The sequence below is a fragment of the Cyclopterus lumpus genome, chromosome 17 (genome assembly GCF_009769545.1).
Source record: "Cyclopterus lumpus isolate fCycLum1 chromosome 17, fCycLum1.pri, whole genome shotgun sequence".
Taxonomy (NCBI): Eukaryota; Metazoa; Chordata; class Actinopteri; order Perciformes; family Cyclopteridae; genus Cyclopterus; species Cyclopterus lumpus.
The window spans coordinates 23070394-23095012 of record NC_046982.1 but is presented as its reverse complement, the minus strand read 5'-3'; the positions used below and the strand labels follow the sequence as shown (position 1 = coordinate 23095012).

General features: G+C 43.9%; 1 protein-coding gene across 1 annotated transcript in view; it reads left to right on the top strand.

Annotated features, from left to right (window-relative positions):
• Nucleotides 1-7013: 7013 nt before the first annotated feature.
• Nucleotides 7014-24619, top strand: part of LOC117746756 (PEX5-related protein-like) — a 53843-nt gene continuing 36237 nt past the window's right edge. The window contains 1 exon segment of the mRNA XM_034556065.1: nt 7014-7235. Within this exon segment, the coding sequence (XP_034411956.1) occupies nt 7221-7235 (15 nt within the window). The 5' untranslated portion in view covers nt 7014-7220.

Sequence of the window (24619 nt, the reverse complement as noted above, 5' to 3'; positions counted from 1 at the left end):
CATCCAGACCTTCCTTCATCCAAACCTTCATCCAGACCTTCCTTCATCCAAACCTTCATCCAGACCTTCATCCAAACCTTCATCCAGACCTTCCTTCATCCAAACCTTCATCCAGACCTTCATCCAAACCTTCATCCAGACCTTCCTTCATCCAAACCTTCATCCAGACCTTCATCCAAACCTTCAGCCAGACCTTCCTTCATCCAAACCTTCATCCAGACCTTCATCCAAACCTTCAGCCAGACCTTCATCCAAACCTTCAGCCAGACCTTCATCCAAACCTTCATCCAGACCTTCCTTCATCCAAACCTTCATCCAGACCTTCATTCAAACCTTCATCCAGACCTTCCTTCATCCAAACCTTCATCCAGACCTTCATCCAAACCTTCATCCAGACCTTCCTTCATCCAAACCTTCATCCAGACCTTCATTCAAACCTTCATCCAGACCTTCCTTCATCCAAACCTTCATCCAGACCTTCATCCAAACCGTCAGCCAGACCTTCCTTCATCCAAACCTTCATCCAGACCTTCATCCAAACCTTCATCCAGACCTTCTTCATCCAGACCTTTTTCATCCAGACCTTCTTCATCCAGACCTTCTTCATCCAGACCTTCTTCGTCCAGACCTTCTTCGTCCAGAACTTCTTCATCCAGACCTTTTTCATCCAGACCTTCTTCGTCCAGAACTTCTTCATCCAGACCTTCTTCGTCCAGACCTTCTTCGTCCAGACCTTCTTCGTCCAGACCTTCTTCATCTAGACCTTCTTCATCCAGACCTTTTTCATCCAGACCTTCTTCGTCCAGACCTTCTTCATCCAGACCTTCTTCATCCAGACCTTCATCCAGACCTTCTTCGTCCAGACCTTCTTCATCCAGACCTTCTTCATCCAGACCTTCATCCAGACCTTCTTCGTCCAGAACTTCTTCATCCAGACCTTTTTCAACCAGACCTTCTTCATCCAGACCTTTTTCATCCAGACCTTCTTCGTCCAGACCTTCTTCATCCAGACCTTCTTCATCCAGACCTTCATCCAGACCTTCATCCAGACCTTCTTCGTCCAGAACTTCTTCATCCAGACCTTTTTCAACCAGACCTTCTTCGTCCAGAACTTCTTCATCCAGACCTTCTTCATCCAGACCTTCTTCATCTAGACCTTCTTCATCCAGACCTTCTTCATCCAGACCTTTTTCATCCAGACCTTCTTCGTCCAGACCTTCTTCGTCCAGACCTTCTTCATCTAGACCTTCTTCATCCAGACCTTCTTCATCCAGACCTTCTTCATCCAGACCTTTTTCATCCAGACCTTCTTCGTCCAGACCTTCTTCATCCAGACCTTCTTCATCCAGACCTTCATCCAGACCTTCTTCATCCAGACCTTCTTAAATCCAGACCTTCTTCAATGTCTTCTTCTTTTTGACTGGAAAGAAACCGTCTGAAGTTGTGAGTTCTCTCTTCGTTCTGTGTTCCAGGTTCTCCTTCTGGTCTCTGTGTCGGTGGTCTAGTCTGGATCCTTGTGGATCTCAGACTGGACCAGCTGCAGCAAGTCTCTGTCCAGCAGGTACTTTAAAGACTTATTTAATAGTTTAAATACTATTAATAATATCTTTATTAAGTCTCTATACTGTTCTTTTATTCTTTTACTCTTTTATTCTTTTGTTCTTTTATTCTTTTGTTCTTTTATTCTTTTGTTCTTTTATTCTTTTGTTCTTTTATTCTGTTGTTCTTTTATTCTTTTACTCTTTTGTTCTTTTATTCTTTTACTCTTGTTCTTTTATTCTTTTATTCTTTTACTCTTTTGTTCTTTTACTCTTTTATTCTGTTGTTCTTTTATTCTTTTACTCTTTTGTTCTTTTATTCTTTTACTCTTTTATTCTGTTGTTTTTTATTCTTTTACTCTTTTGTTCTTTTGTTCTTTTGTTCTTTTGTTCTGACTTGCTAGGATTCTTCTTATTAGACCAGAAGACATGAGAACACCAGGACACACATGAGAACATGAGAACACCAGGACACACATGAGAACATGAGAACACCAGGACACACATGAGAACATGAGAACACCAGGACACACATGATAACATGAGAACACCAGGACACACATGAGAACATGAGAACACCAGGACACACATGAGAACATGAGAACACCAGGACACACATGGTGACATGAGAACACCAGGACTCACATGAGAACATGAGAACACCAGGATACACATGATAACATGAGAACACCAGGACACACATGAGAACATGAGAACACCAGGACACACATGATAACATGAGAACACCAGGACACACATGAGAACATGAGAACACCAGGACACACATGAGAACATGAGAACACCAGGATACACATGATAACATGAGAACACCAGGACACACATGGTAACATGAGAACACCAGGACACACATGGTGACATGAGAACACCAGGACACATATGAGAACATGAGAACACCAGGACACACATGAGAACATGAGAACACCAGGACACACATGAGAACATGAGAACACCAGGACACACATGAGAACATGAGAACACCAGGACACACATGGTGACATGAGAACACCAGGACACACATGAGAACACCAGGATACACATGATAACATGAGAACACCAGGACACACATGAGAACATGAGAACACCAGGACACACATGAGAACATGAGAACACCAGGACACACATGATAACATGAGAACACCAGGACACACATGGTAACATGAGAACACCAGGACACACATGAGAACATGAGAACACCAGGATACACATGATAACATGAGAACACCAGGACACACATGAGAACATGAGAACACCAGGACACACATGGTGACATGAGAACACCAGGACACACATGAGAACATGAGAACACCAGGACACACATGATAACATGAGAACACCAGGACACACATGAGAACATGAGAACACCAGGACACACATGATAACATGAGAACACCAGGACACACATGAGAACATGAGAACACCAGGACACACATGAGAACTCCTCAAGCAGCCATATTGGGCAAAGTGAACATCGTACCAGCTGGAATACGGACACATTGAGGAGAAGAAACACAATGAGGATAAAAACAGGCTCACTTTAACCCTAACAAGGTTCATAGGGGCATCTTAATATATCAATATATATATATATATATATATATATATATATATATATATATATATGTGATTTATATTATACAATATTTATACCATCCATCCATCCATTATGACCTCTTATCCGGTGTCGGGTCGCGGTGGCAGCAGGTCCAGCAGGCCGACCCAGGCTTCCCTCTCACCCGCAGCACTTTCCAGCTCATTCTGGGGGATCCCGAGGCGTTCCAAGGCCAGCCGGGAGATATAATCCCTCCAGCGTGTCCTCGGTCCTCCCCGGGGCCTCCTACCAGTTGGACGTGCCCGGAAAACCTCTAATGGGAGGCGTCCAAGAGGCATCCTGACTAGATGAACCACCTCAGCTGACTCCTTTGGACACGAAGGAGCAGCGACTCGACTCCGAGCTCCCCCCTGATGTCCGAGCTCCTTACCCTATCTCTAAGGCTGAGCCCGGCCACCCTACGGAGGAAGCTCATTTCGGACGCTTGTATCCCAGATCTCGTTCTTTGGGTCACGACCCAGAGTTCGTGACCATAGGTGAGGGTTGGAACGTAGACCGACCAGTAAATGGAGAGCTTTGCCTTCCGGCTCAGCTCCTCTTCACCAAGACGGACCGGTACAGCGCCTGTTTTACTGCTGCAGCCGCACCGATCCGCCTGTCGATCTCCCGCTCCACCTTACCCTCACTCGTGAACAAGACCCCGAGATACTTGAACTCCTTCGCTTGGGGTAGGCAGTTTGCCCCACCTGGAGGGAGCAAGCCGCCGGTTTCTGGCAGAGCACCATGGCCTCAGATTTGGAGGTGCTAACTCTCATCCCTGCCGCTTCGCACTCGGCTGCAAAACGCCCCAGTGAATGCTGGAGGTCACGGTCCGAGGAGGCAAACAGGACCACATCATCCGCAAACAGCAGAGAGGCGATCCCGAGACTCCCGAACCGGATCCTCTCCGCCCCCTGGCTGCGCCTAGATATCCTGTCCATGAAGGTCACGAACAGGACCGGTGATAAAGGGCAGCCCTGGCGGAGGCCAACACCCACCGGGAACGTGTCTGACTTACTACCAAGGATACGTACACAGCTCCTACTGCAGGCGTACAGAGACCGGATGGCCCGTGCCAACGGGTCCGGCACCCCATACTCCCGCAGCACCCCCCACAAAAACCCAGAGGGACCCGGTCGAAAGCCTTCTCCAGGTCTACAAAGCACATGTAAACTGGTTGGGCAAACTCCCAGGACCCCTCCAGTAATCTTGCGAGGGTAAAGAGCTGGTCCACTGTTCCACGACCGGGACAGAATCCGCACTGTTCGTCTTGAATCTGAGGTTCGACAACCAGTCGGAGCCTCCTCTCCAGCACCCTGGCATAAGCTTTTCCCACAATATTTATATTTTATTATAATATATTTATACTATTGTATTGTATATTTATATTATATGTATTCATACATCATATTATAATATAAGATAAGATAAGATAAAATAATCCTTTATTAGTCCCTCAGTGGGGAAATTACAGGATTACAGCAGCATTGCTCACAGTAATAAGTAAAACAAGTAGTATAATAACAGAATTAAGATAAAAGAGTAAAAAAACAAGAAGAATATTATATATACAGACGGAGTAGAAATATAATAAAGTGTATAAAATAAATTTTAAAAAAAATTAAAAATTAAAAAAGTACTTAAACGTATTCGTATTGCACAACTGGGCTAAAGTGCTGTTCAGTGCGAAGTGCAAAGTGTTCAAGTGTTTGTGTCCTACTGGGAGCTCAGCTTGTTGTGTAGCCTGACAGCAGCGGGGAGAAAGGACCTGCGGTACCTCTCCCCCAGACACCGGGGATGAATCAGCTGGTGGCTGAAGGAGAAAGGACCTGCGGTACCTCTCCCCCAGACACCGGGGATGAATCAGCCGGTGGCTGAAGGAGAAAGGACCTGTGGTACCTCTCAGACACCGGGGATGAATCAGCCGGTGGCTGAAGGAGAAAGGACCTGTGGTACCTCTCAGACACCGGGGATGAATCAGCCGGTGGCTGAAGGAGAAAGGACCTGCGGTACCTCTCCCTCAGACACCGGGGATGAATCAGCCGGTGGCTGAAGGAGAAAGGACCTGTGGTACCTCTCCCCCAGACACCGGGGATGAATCAGCCGGTGGTACCTCTCCCCCAGACACCGGGGATGAATCAGCCGGTGGTACCTCTCCCTCAGACACCGGGGATGAATCAGCCGGTGGCTGAAGGAGAAAGGACCTGCGGTACCTCTCCCCCAGACACCGGGGATGAATCAGCCGGTGGCTGAAGGAGAAAGGACCTGCGGTACCTCTCCCCCAGACACCGGGGATGAATCAGCCGGTGGCTGAAGGAGAAAGGACCTGCGGTACCTCTCCCCCAGACACCGGGGATGAATCAGCCGGTGGCTGAAGGAGAAAGGACCTGTGGTACCTCTCAGACACCGGGGATGAATCAGCTGGTGGCTGAAGGAGAAAGGACCTGCGGTACCTCTCCCTCAGACACCGGGGATGAATCAGCCGGTGGCTGAAGGAGAAAGGACCTGTGGTACCTCTCCCCCAGACACCGGGGATGAATCAGCCGGTGGCTGAAGGAGAAAGGACCTGTGGTACCTCTCAGACACCGGGGATGAATCAGCCGGTGGCTGAAGGAGAAAGGACCTGCGGTACCTCTCCCTCAGACACCGGGGATGAATCAGCCGGTGGCTGAAGGAGAAAGGACCTGTGGTACCTCTCCCCCAGACACCGGGGATGAATCAGCCGGTGGTACCTCTCCCCCAGACACCGGGGATGAATCAGCCGGTGGTACCTCTCCCTCAGACACCGGGGATGAATCAGCCGGTGGCTGAAGGAGAAAGGACCTGCGGTACCTCTCCCCCAGACACCGGGGATGAATCAGCCGGTGGCTGAAGGAGAAAGGACCTGCGGTACCTCTCCCCCAGACACCGGGGATGAATCAGCCGGTGGCTGAAGGAGAAAGGACCTGCGGTACCTCTCCCCCAGACACCGGGGATGAATCAGCCGGTGGCTGAAGGAGAAAGGACCTGCGGTACCTCTCAGACACCGGGGATGAATCAGCCGGTGGCTGAAGGAGAAAGGACCTGCGGTACCTCTCCCTCAGACACCGGGGATGAATCAGCCGGTGGCTGAAGGAGCTGTGCAGCGCTGCCAGAGTACCCTGCATGGGGTGGGAGGGTACTCTGGCAGCGCTGCACAGCTGCCAGAGTACATATATATATTAATATACTGAATTGTATGAATAAGATGTCCTTATTATGTCAGTGTTAAATATTAATAATAAATAAATACATGTTAAATATTTAACTATAAAGTAGAAATGCATTGAATCATTCTGGGATGTTTGGATGACCTACCGGAACATCGGTTCCTCCATCCTCACTGATTACACCTGCAGGGTTTTCATGCCTCAGGTGTTCATCAGGCTCACTACCGGTGATGCAATTCTGCTTTCAAAATAAAATCAAACAGTATCGCATTACTCATTTGTATTGCTTAGGTATTGAAATAATAGGAACATAATATATATAAATATACATATATTATATTTGATAGTTTTTTTAAAAACATCTGAGTGGTTTTAAAATGTCAAAGACGAAATAAAAGGTTTGGCTTTGTTTTCATTGATTGTCGAGATTACAGAAAAGTAAAGAGATGATAATTTATATGATGTATAGAGATGTAATATGTTATTACCTAAGATGTTTTTTGTTTAGGTTTTAATTTCAATATTTCGACTTCTGGCCAACGCTCTAACCCTAGGTTCCATAACGAAGCTTTTATTTTGAAATCCCTGCGCAGGAAGACCTGTTTTGTTGTTTGGCTTTACTCGGCTCGGCTCGGCTTTGCTCGGTTTTATTTTGGTCCCGCCCTCCTCCGGAGCGGAGCAAGACCACATCCGGATCCAGCAGCGTTTGTGTGCTTGACGTCGGACAGGCTGGACCGAACGGACCGGGAGCACCGACCGGGACATCCGCATTATCTTGCGGCGGTTTGAGAGCTGAGAGGCCCGGGAGGGATAACGAGCGGGTCGGTGCAGTGGAGCCGGGTTGCGGTGGATGCTGGCGGCTGCACGGAGGACCAACTCAGAGACATGTACCAGGTCCAGGTGAGCTGCGACCTTCATCTCACTACCTGTCTACATCTACCTGTCTTCATCTACCTGTCTTCATCTACCTGTCTTCATCTACCTGTCTACATCTACCTGTCTTCATCTACCTGTCTACATCTACCTGTCTACATCTACCTGTCTACATCTACCTGTCTTCATCTACCTGTCTTCATCTACCTGTCTACATCTACCTGTCTTCATCTACCTGTCTTCATCTACCTGTCTACATCTACCTGTCTACATCTACCTGTCTACATCTACCTGTCTTCATCTACCTGTCTACATCTACCTGTCTACATCTACCTGTCTTCATCTCACTACCTGTCTTCATCTACCTGTCTACATCTACCTGTCTACATCTACCTGTCTTCATCTACATGTCTTCATCTACCTGTCTTCATCTCACTACCTGTCTTCATCTACCTGTCTACATCTACCTGTCTTCATCTCACTACCTGTCTTCATCTAACTGTCTACATCTACCTGTCTTCATCTACCTGTCTTCATCTGCCTGTCTTCATCTCACTACCTGTCTTCATCTAACTGTCTACATCTACCTGTCTTCATCTCACTACCTGTCTTCATCTCACTACCTGTCTACATCTACCTGTCTACATCTACCTGTCTTCATCTACCTGTCTACATCTACCTGTCTTCATCTCACTACCTGTCTTCATCTACCTGTCTACATCTACCTGTCTTCATCTCACTACCTGTCTACATCTACCTGTCTACATCTCACTACCTGTCTTCATCTACCTGTCTTCATATACCTGTCTACATCTACCTGTCTTCATCTACCTGTCTTCATCTACATGTCTTCATCTCACTACCTGTCTACATCTACCTGTCTTCATCTCACTACCTGTCTACATCTACCTGTCTTCATATACCTGTCTTCATCTAACTGTCTTCATCTACCTGTCTTCATCTACCTGTGTTCATCTACCTGTCTACATCTACCTGTGTTCATCTACCTGTCTACATCTACCTGTCTACATCTACCTGTCTTCATCTCACTACCTGTCTACATCTACCTGTCTTCATCTACCTGTCTTCATCTACATGTCTTCATCTACCTGTCTACATCTACCTGTCTTCATCTCACTACCTGTCTACATATACCTGTCTTCATCTACCTGTCTTCATCTCACTACCTGTCTACATCTACCTGTCTACATCTACCTGTCTTCATCTCATTACCTGTCTACATCTACCTGTCTTCATCTACCTGTCTACATCTACCTGTCTTCATCTACCTGTCTACATCTACCTGTCTTCATCTACCTGTCTTCATCTACCTGTCTTCATCTCACTACCTGTCTTCATCTACCTGTCTACATCTACCTGTCTTCATCTCACTACCTGTCTTCATCTAACTGTCTACATCTACCTGTCTTCATCTCACTACCTGTCTACATCTACCTGTCTTCATCTCACTACCTGTCTACATCTACCTGTCTACATCTACCTGTCTACATCTACCTGTCTTCATCTCACTACCTGTCTACATCTACCTGTCTACATCTACCTGTCTTCATCTACCTGTCTACATCTACCTGTCTTCATCTACCTGTCTTCATCTACCTGTCTTCATCTACCTGTCTACATCTACCTGTCTACATCTACCTGTCTTCATCTACCTGTCTACATCTACCTGTCTTCATCTACCTGTCTACATCTACCTGTCTTCATCTACCTGTCTACATCTACCTGTCTTCATCTACCTGTCTTCATCTACCTGTCTTCATCTACCTGTCTACATCTACCTGTCTACATCTACCTGTCTACATCTACCTGTCTTCATCTCACTACCTGTCTTCATCTACCTGTCTTCATCTACCTGTCTACATCTACCTGTCTTCATCTACATGTCTTCATCTACCTGTCTTCATCTCACTACCTGTCTTCATCTAACTGTCTACATCTACCTGTCTTCATCTACCTGTCTTCATCTGCCTGTCTTCATCTCACTACCTGTCTTCATCTAACTGTCTACATCTACCTGTCTTCATCTCACTACCTGTCTTCATCTCACTACCTGTCTACATCTACCTGTCTACATCTACCTGTCTTCATCTACCTGTCTACATCTACCTGTCTTCATCTCACTACCTGTCTTCATCTACCTGTCTACATCTACCTGTCTTCATCTCACTACCTGTCTACATCTACCTGTCTACATCTCACTACCTGTCTTCATCTACCTGTCTTCATATACCTGTCTACATCTACCTGTCTTCATCTACCTGTCTTCATCTACATGTCTTCATCTCACTACCTGTCTACATCTACCTGTCTTCATCTCACTACCTGTCTTCATCTACCTGTCTTCATATACCTGTCTACATCTAACTGTCTTCATCTACCTGTCTTCATCTACCTGTGTTCATCTACCTGTCTACATCTACCTGTCTTCATCTCACTACCTGTCTACATCTACCTGTCTACATCTACCTGTCTTCATCTCACTACCTGTCTTCATCTACCTGTCTTCATCTCACTACCTGTCTTCATCTACCTGTCTTCATATACCTGTCTACATCTACCTGTCTTCATCTACCTGTCTTCATCTACATGTCTTCATCTACCTGTCTACATCTACCTGTCTTCATCTCACTACCTGTCTACATAAACCTGTCTTCATCTACCTGTCTTCATCTCACTACCTGTCTACATCTACCTGTCTACATCTACCTGTCTTCATCTCATTACCTGTCTACATCTACCTGTCTTCATCTACCTGTCTACATCTACCTGTCTTCATCTACCTGTCTACATCTACCTGTCTTCATCTACCTGTCTTCATCTACCTGTCTTCATCTCACTACCTGTCTTCATCTACCTGTCTACATCTACCTGTCTTCATCTCACTACCTGTCTTCATCTAACTGTCTACATCTACCTGTCTTCATCTCACTACCTGTCTACATCTACCTGTCTTCATCTACCTGTCTACATCTACCTGTCTTCATCTACCTGTCTTCATCTACCTGTCTTCATCTACCTGTCTACATCTACCTGTCTACATCTACCTGTCTTCATCTACCTGTCTACATCTACCTGTCTTCATCTACCTGTCTACATCTACCTGTCTTCATCTACCTGTCTACATCTACCTGTCTTCATCTACCTGTCTTCATCTCACTACCATTCTACATCTACCTGTCTACATCTACCTGTCTTCATCTCATTACCTGTCTACATCTACCTGTCTTCATCTACCTGTCTACATCTACCTGTCTTCATCTACCTGTCTACATCTACCTGTCTTCATCTACCTGTCTTCATCTACCTGTCTTCATCTACCTGTCTTCATCTACCTGTCTTCATCTACCTGTCTTCATCTCACTACCTGTCTTCATCTACCTGTCTACATCTACCTGTCTTCATCTCACTACCTGTCTTCATCTAACTGTCTACATCTACCTGTCTTCATCTCACTACCTGTCTACATCTACCTGTCTACATCTACCTGTCTTCATCTCACTACCTGTCTACATCTACCTGTCTACATCTACCTGTCTTCATCTACCTGTCTACATCTACCTGTCTTCATCTACCTGTCTTCATCTACCTGTCTTCATCTACCTGTCTACATCTACCTGTCTTCATCTACCTGTCTACATCTACCTGTCTTCATCTACCTGTCTACATCTACCTGTCTTCATCTACCTGTCTTCATCTACCTGTCTTCATCTACCTGTCTACATCTACCTGTCTTCATCTACCTGTCTACATCTACCTGTCTACATCTACCTGTCTTCATCTACCTGTCTTCATCTACCTGTCTTCATCTCACTACCTGTCTTCATCTACCTGTCTACATCTACCTGTCTTCATCTCACTACCTGTCTACATCTACCTGTCTTCATCTCACTACCTGTCTACATCTACCTGTCTACATCTACCTGTCTTCATCTACCTGTCTACATCTACCTGTCTTCATCTACCTGTCTACATCTACCTGTCTACATCTACCTGTCTACATCTACCTGTCTTCATCTACCTGTCTTAATCTCACTACCTGTCTACATCTACCTGTCTTCATCTTCCTGTCTTTATCTACCTGTCTTCATCTACCTGTCTTCATCTACCTGTCTTTATCTACCTGTCTTCATCTACCTGTCTTCATCTCACTACCTGTCTACATCTACCTGTCTTCATCTACCTGTCTTCATCTACCTGTCTTCATCTACCTGTCTACATCTACCTGTCTTCATCTCACTACCTGTCTTCATCTAACTGTCTACATCTACCTGTCTTCATCTCACTACCTGTCTACATCTACCTGTCTTCATCTCACTACCTGTCTACATCTACCTGTCTACATCTACCTGTCTACATCTACCTGTCTTCATCTACCTGTCTACATATACCTGTCTTCATCTACCTGTCTACATCTACCTGTCTTCATCTACCTGTCTTCATCTACCTGTCTTCATCTACCTGTCTTCATCTACCTGTCTTCATCTCACTACCTGTCTTCATCTACCTGTCTACATCTACCTGTCTTCATCTCACTACCTGTCTTCATCTACCTGTCTTCATCTACCTGTCTTCATCTACCTGTCTTCATCTACCTGTCTTCATCTACCTGTCTTCATCTACCTGTCTACATCTACCTGTCTTCATCTACCTGTCTTCATCTACCTGTCTACATCTACCTGTCTTCATCTACCTGTCTTCATCTACCTGTCTACATCTACCTGTCTTCATCTACCTGTCTTCATCTACCTGTCTACATCTACCTGTCTACATCTACCTGTCTACATCTACCTGTCTTCATCTACCTGTCTACATCTACCTGTCTACATCTACCTGTCTTCATCTCACTACCTGTCTTCATCTACCTGTCTTCATCTACCTGTCTACATCTACCTGTCTTCATCTACATGTCTTCATCTACCTGTCTTCATCTCACTACCTGTCTTCATCTACCTGTCTACATCTACCTGTCTTCATCTCACTACCTGTCTTCATCTAACTGTCTACATCTACCTGTCTTCATCTACCTGTCTTCATCTGCCTGTCTTCATCTCACTACCTGTCTTCATCTAACTGTCTACATCTACCTGTCTTCATCTCACTACCTGTCTTCATCTCACTACCTGTCTACATCTACCTGTCTACATCTACCTGTCTACATCTACCTGTCTTCATCTCACTACCTGTCTTCATCTACCTGTCTACATCTACCTGTCTTCATCTCACTACCTGTCTACATCTACCTGTCTACATCTCACTACCTGTCTTCATCTACCTGTCTTCATATACCTGTCTACATCTACCTGTCTTCATCTACCTGTCTTCATCTACATGTCTTCATCTCACTACCTGTCTACATCTACCTGTCTTCATCTCACTACCTGTCTACATCTACCTGTCTTCATATACCTGTCTTCATCTAACTGTCTTCATCTACCTGTCTTCATCTACCTGTGTTCATCTACCTGTCTACATCTACCTGTGTTCATCTACCTGTCTACATCTACCTGTCTACATCTACCTGTCTACATCTACCTGTCTTCATCTCACTACCTGTCTTCATCTACCTGTCTTCATCTCACTACCTGTCTACATCTACCTGTCTTCATCTACCTGTCTTCATCTACATGTCTTCATCTACCTGTCTACATCTACCTGTCTTCATCTCACTACCTGTCTACATATACCTGTCTTCATCTACCTGTCTTCATCTCACTACCTGTCTACATCTACCTGTCTACATCTACCTGTCTTCATCTCATTACCTGTCTACATCTACCTGTCTTCATCTACCTGTCTACATCTACCTGTCTTCATCTACCTGTCTACATCTACCTGTCTTCATCTACCTGTCTTCATCTACCTGTCTTCATCTCACTACCTGTCTTCATCTACCTGTCTACATCTACCTGTCTTCATCTCACTACCTGTCTTCATCTAACTGTCTACATCTACCTGTCTTCATCTCACTACCTGTCTACATCTACCTGTCTTCATCTCACTACCTGTCTACATCTACCTGTCTACATCTACCTGTCTACATCTACCTGTCTACATCTACCTGTCTTCATCTCACTACCTGTCTACATCTACCTGTCTACATCTACCTGTCTTCATCTACCTGTCTACATCTACCTGTCTTCATCTACCTGTCTTCATCTACCTGTCTTCATCTACCTGTCTACATCTACCTGTCTACATCTACCTGTCTTCATCTACCTGTCTACATCTACCTGTCTTCATCTACCTGTCTACATCTACCTGTCTTCATCTACCTGTCTACATCTACCTGTCTTCATCTACCTGTCTTCATCTACCTGTCTTCATCTACCTGTCTACATCTACCTGTCTACATCTACCTGTCTACATCTACCTGTCTTCATCTCACTACCTGTCTTCATCTACCTGTCTTCATCTACCTGTCTTCATCTACCTGTCTACATCTACCTGTCTACATCTACCTGTCTTCATCTACCTGTCTACATCTACCTGTCTTCATCTACCTGTCTACATCTACCTGTCTTCATCTACCTGTCTACATCTACCTGTCTTCATCTACCTGTCTTCATCTACCTGTCTTCATCTACCTGTCTACATCTACCTGTCTACATCTACCTGTCTACATCTACCTGTCTTCATCTCACTACCTGTCTTCATCTACCTGTCTTCATCTACCTGTCTACATCTACCTGTCTTCATCTACATGTCTTCATCTACCTGTCTTCATCTCACTACCTGTCTTCATCTAACTGTCTACATCTACCTGTCTTCATCTACCTGTCTTCATCTGCCTGTCTTCATCTCACTACCTGTCTTCATCTAACTGTCTACATCTACCTGTCTTCATCTCACTACCTGTCTTCATCTCACTACCTGTCTACATCTACCTGTCTACATCTACCTGTCTTCATCTACCTGTCTACATCTACCTGTCTTCATCTCACTACCTGTCTTCATCTACCTGTCTACATCTACCTGTCTTCATCTCACTACCTGTCTACATCTACCTGTCTACATCTCACTACCTGTCTTCATCTACCTGTCTTCATCTACCTGTCTACATCTACCTGTCTTCATCTACCTGTCTACATCTCACTACCTGTCTACATCTACCTGTCTACATCTCACTACCTGTCTACATCTACCTGTCTACATCTCACTACCTGTCTTCATCTACCTGTCTACATCTACCTGTCTTCATCTACCTGTCTACATCTACCTGTCTTCATCTCACTACCTGTCTTCATCTACCTGTCTACATCTACCTGTCTTCATCTCACTACCTGTCTACATCTACCTGTCTACATCTCACTACCTGTCTTCATCTACCTGTCTTCATCTACCTGTCTACATCTACCTGTCTTCATCTACCTGTCTACATCTACCTGTCTTCATCTACCTGTCTTCATCTACCTGTCTTCATCTACCTGTCTACATCTACCTGTCTACATCTACCTGTCTACATCTACCTGTCTTCATCTCACTACCTGTCTTCATCTACCTGTCTTCATCTACCTGTCTACATCTACCTGTCTTCATCTACATGTCTTCATCTACCTGTCTTCATCTCACTACCTGTCTTCATCTAACTGTCTACATCTACCTGTCTTCATCTACCTGTCTTCATCTGCCTGTCTTCATCTCACTACCTGTCTTCATCTAACTGTCTACATCTACCTGTCTTCATCTCACTACCTGTCTTCATCTCACTACCTGTCTACATCTACCTGTCTACATCTACCTGTCTTCATCTACCTGTCTACATCTACCTGTCTTCATCTCACTACCTGTCTTCATCTACCTGTCTACATCTACCTGTCTTCATCTCACTACCTGTCTACATCTACCTGTCTACATCTCACTACCTGTCTTCATCTACCTGTCTTCATATACCTGTCTACATCTACCTGTCTTCATCTACCTGTCTTCATCTACATGTCTTCATCTCACTACCTGTCTACATCTACCTGTCTTCATCTCACTACCTGTCTTCATCTACCTGTCTTCATATACCTGTCTACATCTAACTGTCTTCATCTACCTGTCTTCATCTACCTGTGTTCATCTACCTGTCTACATCTACCTGTCTTCATCTCACTACCTGTCTACATCTACCTGTCTTCATCTCACTACCTGTCTTCATCTACCTGTCTTCATCTCACTACCTGTCTTCATCTACCTGTCTTCATATACCTGTCTACATCTACCTGTCTTCATCTACCTGTCTTCATCTACATGTCTTCATCTACCTGTCTACATCTACCTGTCTTCATCTCACTACCTGTCTACATATACCTGTCTTCATCTACCTGTCTTCATCTCACTACCTGTCTACATCTACCTGTCTACATATACCTGTCTTCATCTCATTACCTGTCTACATCTACCTGTCTTCATCTACCTGTCTACATCTACCTGTCTTCATCTACCTGTCTACATCTACCTGTCTTCATCTACCTGTCTTCATCTACCTGTCTTCATCTCACTACCTGTCTTCATCTACCTGTCTACATCTACCTGTCTTCATCTCACTACCTGTCTTCATCTAACTGTCTACATCTACCTGTCTTCATCTCACTACCTGTCTACATCTACCTGTCTTCATCTACCTGTCTACATCTACCTGTCTTCATCTACCTGTCTTCATCTACCTGTCTTCATCTACCTGTCTACATCTACCTGTCTACATCTACCTGTCTTCATCTACCTGTCTACATCTACCTGTCTTCATCTACCTGTCTACATCTACCTGTCTTCATCTACCTGTCTACATCTACCTGTCTTCATCTACCTGTCTTCATCTCACTACCATTCTACATCTACCTGTCTACATCTACCTGTCTTCATCTCATTACCTGTCTACATCTACCTGTCTTCATCTACCTGTCTACATCTACCTGTCTTCATCTACCTGTCTACATCTACCTGTCTTCATCTACCTGTCTTCATCTACCTGTCTTCATCTACCTGTTTTCATCTACCTGTCTTCATCTACCTGTCTTCATCTCACTACCTGTCTTCATCTACCTGTCTACATCTACCTGTCTTCATCTCACTACCTGTCTTCATCTAACTGTCTACATCTACCTGTCTTCATCTCACTACCTGTCTACATCTACCTGTCTACATCTACCTGTCTTCATCTCACTACCTGTCTACATCTACCTGTCTACATCTACCTGTCTTCATCTACCTGTCTTCATCTACCTGTCTTCATCTACCTGTCTTCATCTACCTGTCTTCATCTACCTGTCTACATCTACCTGTCTTCATCTACCTGTCTACATCTACCTGTCTTCATCTACCTGTCTACATCTACCTGTCTTCATCTACCTGTCTTCATCTACCTGTCTTCATCTACCTGTCTACATCTACCTGTCTTCATCTACCTGTCTACATCTACCTGTCTACATCTACCTGTCTTCATCTACCTGTCTTCATCTACCTGTCTTCATCTCACTACCTGTCTTCATCTACCTGTCTACATCTACCTGTCTTCATCTCACTACCTGTCTACATCTACCTGTCTTCATCTCACTACCTGTCTACATCTACCTGTCTACATCTACCTGTCTTCATCTACCTGTCTACATCTACCTGTCTTCATCTACCTGTCTACATCTACCTGTCTACATCTACCTGTCTACATCTACCTGTCTTCATCTACCTGTCTTAATCTCACTACCTGTCTACATCTACCTGTCTTCATCTTCCTGTCTTTATCTACCTGTCTTCATCTACCTGTCTTCATCTACCTGTCTTTATCTACCTGTCTTCATCTACCTGTCTTCATCTCACTACCTGTCTACATCTACCTGTCTTCATCTACCTGTCTTCATCTACCTGTCTTCATCTACCTGTCTACATCTACCTGTCTTCATCTCACTACCTGTCTTCATCTAACTGTCTACATCTACCTGTCTTCATCTCACTACCTGTCTACATCTACCTGTCTTCATCTCACTACCTGTCTACATCTACCTGTCTACATCTACCTGTCTACATCTACCTGTCTTCATCTACCTGTCTACATATACCTGTCTTCATCTACCTGTCTACATCTACCTGTCTTCATCTACCTGTCTACATCTACCTGTCTTCATCTACCTGTCTACATCTACCTGTCTTCATCTACCTGTCTACATCTACCTGTCTACATCTACCTGTCTTCATCTACCTGTCTTCATCTACCTGTCTACATCTACCTGTCTTCATCTACCTGTCTTCATCTACCTGTCTTCATCTACCTGTCTACATCTACCTGTCTACATCTACCTGTCTTCATCTACCTGTCTACATCTACATGTCTTCATCTACCTGTCTACATCTACCTGTCTTCATCTACCTGTCTTCATCTACCTGTCTTCATCTACCTGTCTTCATCTACCTGTCTTCATCTCACTACCTGTCTTCATCTACCTGTCTACATCTACCTGTCTTCATCTCACTACCTGTCTTCATCTACCTGTCTTCATCTACCTGTCTTCATCTACCTGTCTTCATCTACCTGTCTTCATCTACCTGTCTACATCTACCTGTCTTCATCTACCTGTCTTCATCTACCTGTCTACATCTACCTGTCTTCATCTACCTGTCTTCATCTACCTGTCTACATCTACCTGTCTTCATCTACCTGTCTTCATCTACCTGTCTACATCTACCTGTCTACATCTACCTGTCTACATCTACCTGTCTTCATCTACCTGTCTACATCTACCTGTCTACATCTACCTGTCTTCATCTCACTACCTGTCTTCATCTACCTGTCTTCATCTACCTGTCTACATCTACCTGTCTTCATCTCACTACCTGTCTTCATCTAACTGTCTACATCTACCTGTCTTCATCTACCTGTCTTCATCTGCCTGTCTTCATCTCACTACCTGTCTTCATCTAACTGTCTACATCTACCTGTCTTCATCTCACTACCTGTCTTCATCTCACTACCTGTCTACATCTACCTGTCTACATCTACCTGTCTTCATCTACCTGTCTACATCTACCTGTCTTCATCTCACTACCTGTCTTCATCTACCTGTCTACATCTACCTGTCTTCATCTCACTACCTGTCTACATCTACCTGTCTACATCTCACTACCTGTCTTCATCTACCTGTCTTCATATACCTGTCTACATCTACCTGTCTTCATCTACCTGTCTTCATCTACATGTCTTCATCTCACTACCTGTCTACATCTACCTGTCTACATCTACCTGTCTTCATATACCTGTCTTCATCTAACTGTCTTCATCTACCTGTCTTCATCTACCTGTGTTCATCTACCTGTCTACATCTACCTGTCTACATCTACCTGTCTTCATCTCACTACCTGTCTTCATCTACCTGTCTTCATCTCACTACCTGTCTACATCTACCTGTCTTCATCTACCTGTCTTCATCTACATGTCTTCATCTACCTGTCTACATCTACCTGTCTTCATCTCACTACCTGTCTACATATACCTGTCTTCATCTACCTGTCTTCATCTCACTACCTGTCTACATCTACCTGTCTACATCTACCTGTCTTCATCTCATTACCTGTCTACATCTACCTGTCTTCATCTACCTGTCTACATCTACCTGTCTTCATCTACCTGTCTACATCTACCTGTCTTCATCTACCTGTCTTCATCTACCTGTCTTCATCTCACTACCTGTCTTCATCTACCTGTCTACATCTACCTGTCTTCATCTCACTACCTGTCTTCATCTAACTGTCTACATCTACCTGTCTTCATCTCACTACCTGTCTACATCTACCTGTCTTCATCTCACTACCTGTCTACATCTACCTGTCTACATCTACCTGTCTACATCTACCTGTCTACATCTACCTGTCTTCATCTCACTACCTGTCTACATCTACCTGTCTACATCTACCTGTCTTCATCTACCTGTCTACATCTACCTGTCTTCATCTACCTGTCTTCATCTACCTGTCTTCATCTACCTGTCTACATCTACCTGTCTACATCTACCTGTCTTCATCTACCTGTCTACATCTACCTGTCTTCATCTACCTGTCTACATCTACCTGTCTTCATCTACCTGTCTACATCTACCTGTCTTCATCTACCTGTCTTCATCTACCTGTCTTCATCTACCTGTCTACATCTACCTGTCTACATCTACCTGTCTACATCTACCTGTCTTCATCTCACTACCTGTCTTCATCTACCTGTCTTCATCTACCTGTCTACATCTACCTGTCTTCATCTACATGTCTTCATCTACCTGTCTTCATCTCACTACCTGTCTTCATCTAACTGTCTACATCTACCTGTCTTCATCTACCTGTCTTCATCTGCCTGTCTTCATCTCACTACCTGTCTTCATCTAACTGTCTACATCTACCTGTCTTCATCTCACTACCTGTCTTCATCTCACTACCTGTCTACATCTACCTGTCTACATCTACCTGTCTTCATCTACCTGTCTACATCTACCTGTCTTCATCTCACTACCTGTCTTCATCTACCTGTCTACATCTACCTGTCTTCATCTCACTACCTGTCTACATCTACCTGTCTACATCTCACTACCTGTCTTCATCTACCTGTCTTCATATACCTGTCTACATCTACCTGTCTTCATCTACCTGTCTTCATCTACATGTCTTCATCTCACTACCTGTCTACATCTACCTGTCTTCATCTCACTACCTGTCTTCATCTACCTGTCTTCATATACCTGTCTACATCTAACTGTCTTCATCTACCTGTCTTCATCTACCTGTGTTCATCTACCTGTCTACATCTACCTGTCTTCATCTCACTACCTGTCTACATCTACCTGTCTACATCTACCTGTCTTCATCTCACTACCTGTCTTCATCTACCTGTCTTCATCTCACTACCTGTCTTCATCTACCTGTCTTCATATACCTGTCTACATCTACCTGTCTTCATCTACCTGTCTTCATCTACATGTCTTCATCTACCTGTCTACATCTACCTGTCTTCATCTCACTACCTGTCTACATATACCTGTCTTCATCTACCTGTCTTCATCTCACTACCTGTCTACATCTACCTGTCTTCATCTCATTACCTGTCTACATCTACCTGTCTTCATCTACCTGTCTACATCTACCTGTCTTCATCTACCTGTCTACATCTACCTGTCTTCATCTACCTGTCTTCATCTACCTGTCTTCATCTCACTACCTGTCTTCATCTACCTGTCTACATCTACCTGTCTTCATCTCACTACCTGTCTTCATCTAACTGTCTACATCTACCTGTCTTCATCTCACTACCTGTCTACATCTACCTGTCTTCATCTACCTGTCTACATCTACCTGTCTTCATCTACCTGTCTTCATCTACCTGTCTTCATCTACCTGTCTACATCTACCTGTCTACATCTACCTGTCTTCATCTACCTGTCTACATCTACCTGTCTTCATCTACCTGTCTACATCTACCTGTCTTCATCTACCTGTCTACATCTACCTGTCTTCATCTACCTGTCTTCATCTCACTACCATTCTACATCTACCTGTCTACATCTACCTGTCTTCATCTCATTACCTGTCTACATCTACCTGTCTTCATCTACCTGTCTACATCTACCTGTCTTCATCTACCTGTCTACATCTACCTGTCTTCATCTACCTGTCTTCATCTACCTGTCTTCATCTACCTGTTTTCATCTACCTGTCTTCATCTACCTGTCTTCATCTCACTACCTGTCTTCATCTACCTGTCTACATCTACCTGTCTTCATCTCACTACCTGTCTTCATCTAACTGTCTACATCTACCTGTCTTCATCTCACTACCTGTCTACATCTACCTGTCTACATCTACCTGTCTTCATCTCACTACCTGTCTACATCTACCTGTCTACATCTACCTGTCTTCATCTACCTGTCTACATCTACCTGTCTTCATCTACCTGTCTTCATCTACCTGTCTTCATCTACCTGTCTACATCTACCTGTCTTCATCTACCTGTCTACATCTACCTGTCTTCATCTACCTGTCTACATCTACCTGTCTTCATCTACCTGTCTTCATCTACCTGTCTTCATCTACCTGTCTACATCTACCTGTCTTCATCTACCTGTCTACATCTACCTGTCTACATCTACCTGTCTTCATCTACCTGTCTTCATCTACCTGTCTTCATCTCACTACCTGTCTTCATCTACCTGTCTACATCTACCTGTCTTCATCTCACTACCTGTCTACATCTACCTGTCTTCATCTCACTACCTGTCTACATCTACCTGTCTACATCTACCTGTCTTCATCTACCTGTCTACATCTACCTGTCTTCATCTACCTGTCTACATCTACCTGTCTACATCTACCTGTCTACATCTACCTGTCTTCATCTACCTGTCTTAATCTCACTACCTGTCTACATCTACCTGTCTTCATCTTCCTGTCTTTATCTACCTGTCTTCATCTACCTGTCTTCATCTACCTGTCTTTATCTACCTGTCTTCATCTACCTGTCTTCATCTCACTACCTGTCTACATCTACCTGTCTTCATCTACCTGTCTTCATCTACCTGTCTACATCTACCTGTCTTCATCTCACTACCTGTCTTCATCTAACTGTCTACATCTACCTGTCTTCATCTCACTACCTGTCTACATCTACCTGTCTTCATCTCACTACCTGTCTACATCTACCTGTCTACATCTACCTGTCTACATCTACCTGTCTTCATCTACCTGTCTACATATACCTGTCTTCATCTACCTGTCTACATCTACCTGTCTTCATCTACCTGTCTACATCTACCTGTCTTCATCTACCTGTCTACATCTACCTGTCTTCATCTACCTGTCTACATCTACCTGTCTACATCTACCTGTCTTCATCTACCTGTCTTCATCTACCTGTCTACATCTACCTGTCTTCATCTACCTGTCTTCATCTACCTGTCTTCATCTACCTGTCTACATCTACCTGTCTACATCTACCTGTCTTCATCTACCTGTCTACATCTACATGTCTTCATCTACCTGTCTACATCTACCTGTCTTCATCTACCTGTCTACATCTACCTGTCTTCATCTACCTGTCTTCATCTACCTGTCTTCATCTCACTACCTGTCTTCATCTACCTGTCTACATCTACCTGTCTTCATCTCACTACCTGTCTACATATACCTGTCTTCATCTACCTGTCTTCATCTCACTACCTGTCTACATCTACCTGTCTTCATCTCATTACCTGTCTACATCTACCTGTCTTCATCTACCTGTCTTCATCTACCTGTCTACATCTACCTGTCTTCATCTACCTGTCTTCATCTCACTACCTGTCTTCATCTACCTGTCTACATCTACCTGTCTTCATCTCACTACCTGTCTTCATCTAACTGTCTACATCTACCTGTCTTCATCTCACTACCTGTCTACATCTACCTGTCTACATCTACCTGTCTTCATCTCACTACCTGTCTACATCTACCTGTCTACATCTACCTGTCTTCATCTCACTACCTGTCTACATCTACCTGTCTACATCTACCTGTCTTCATCTCACTACCTGTCTTCATCTAACTGTCTACATCTACCTGTCTACATCTACCTGTCTTCATCTACCTGTCTTCATCTCACTACCTGTCTTCATCTAACTGTCTACATCTACCTGTCTACATCTACCTGTCTACATCTACCTGTCTTCATCTCACTACCTGTCTACATCTACCTGTCTTCATCTACCTGTCTACATCTACCTGTCTACATCTACCTGTCTTCATCTACCTGTCTTCATCTCACTACCTGTCTACATCTACCTGTCTTCATCTCACTACCTGTCTACATCTACCTGTCTTCATCTACCTTTGTCAGCTGGTTTACACAGATTTGTGATTGAATTGTTTGAAAATAACGACATAATAATGCTGGTTTATAAAAAGTCTTCACCAGTTCGGTCGGCAAACAACTCGATTTTCTCGTTCTGAATCCAAATCTGAATCTTTGAATCTGAATCTGAATCTTTGAATCTGAATCTGAATCTGTGCATCTTTGTTCATGTTTTAATACTCGGATCCTCACTGGGACCTTTTTAACTTCTTTCTGTTTGCTGTGTTGACTTGTCTGTCCTTGATTGTTGGGTTTGTGTGTTTGATGCATTTTTCACATCTCCAGCATATAAATACTGTTTTATTCTCTAGATGTCTCTCATGAGGCCTCTGAAGCTCTGTGAAGAGGGTCAGAGGTCAGAGGTCACGTCGTATAGTCTCTTTGATCTGCAGTCTGACTCTGAAACAGATCCACGGCTTCACTTTTTATAAAGATGTGTTCTATTGAAAGATTTCCTAATTTACAGAATAATTACAACATGTAAGATACATAAATAAAATATGAAGAACAAACAAGAGGAATGAAAAAAGATGGTTCTTGTAGTTTTTACACTTTTTATTTATAGTTTAGAGGTGAACAAGTTTAATGTTAAAGATGTAACAGTTCGTCATTTGGTCAAAATATTCATTCATAATAATATATCCTTTTTTGATCCCCGTGGGTACATTCTTCTCTGCATTGCCCAGAGTTATTAGTTATTAAGGGGCAACTGTGGGTTCAGTGTCTTGCTCAAGGACACTTCATGAACTATGGGGAGAGCGGGGATCGAACCGGCTACCTTGTGGTTACCATGACGACCACTCTCCCCATGAGCTACAGCCAACCCCCTGATGATGATGATGTCATCAGTAACATCCCAGCTGTGATACCAGCTTATCTCGTTATCTATGTTATCTGCTGAAGAAAATGAAGGAGGTTAGTCCCAACATTAGCAACAACTCCGGCTCACTTAAGGTGGACTGACCTTTTAAGGTTGACCAGCTATTACGTGACATGTTGCTTCTCTGAGTTTGAACTGTTTAACTGATAACAGGGTTAAACTATGAATTGCTGACATATAAGAGCTACTGTAAAGTATGCTCCGTTGGTCAGGAAAACCCAGTTTTAATATAAAATGTATATTTCATTTCATGCGCTGTTACACTGTTTCCTGGTGTTACCTGGTACTCACACCGTTTTATGGTGTTACACTGTTACCTGGTATTCACACCGTTTTATGGTGTTACACTGTTACCTGGTATTCACACTGTTTTATGGTCTTACCTGGTATTCACACTGTTTTATGGTCTTACCTGGTATTCACACTGTTTTATGGTGTTACCTGGTATTCACACTGTTTTATGGTGTTACCTGGTATTCACACTGTTTTATGGTGTTACCTGGTACTCACACTGTTTTATGGTGTTACCTGGTATTCACACTGTTTTATGGTGTTACCTGGTATTCACACTGTTTTATGGTGTTACACTGTTACCTGGTATTCACACTGTTTTATGGTGTTACCTGGTACTCACACTGTTTTATGGTGTTACCTGGTACTCACACTGTTTTATGGTGT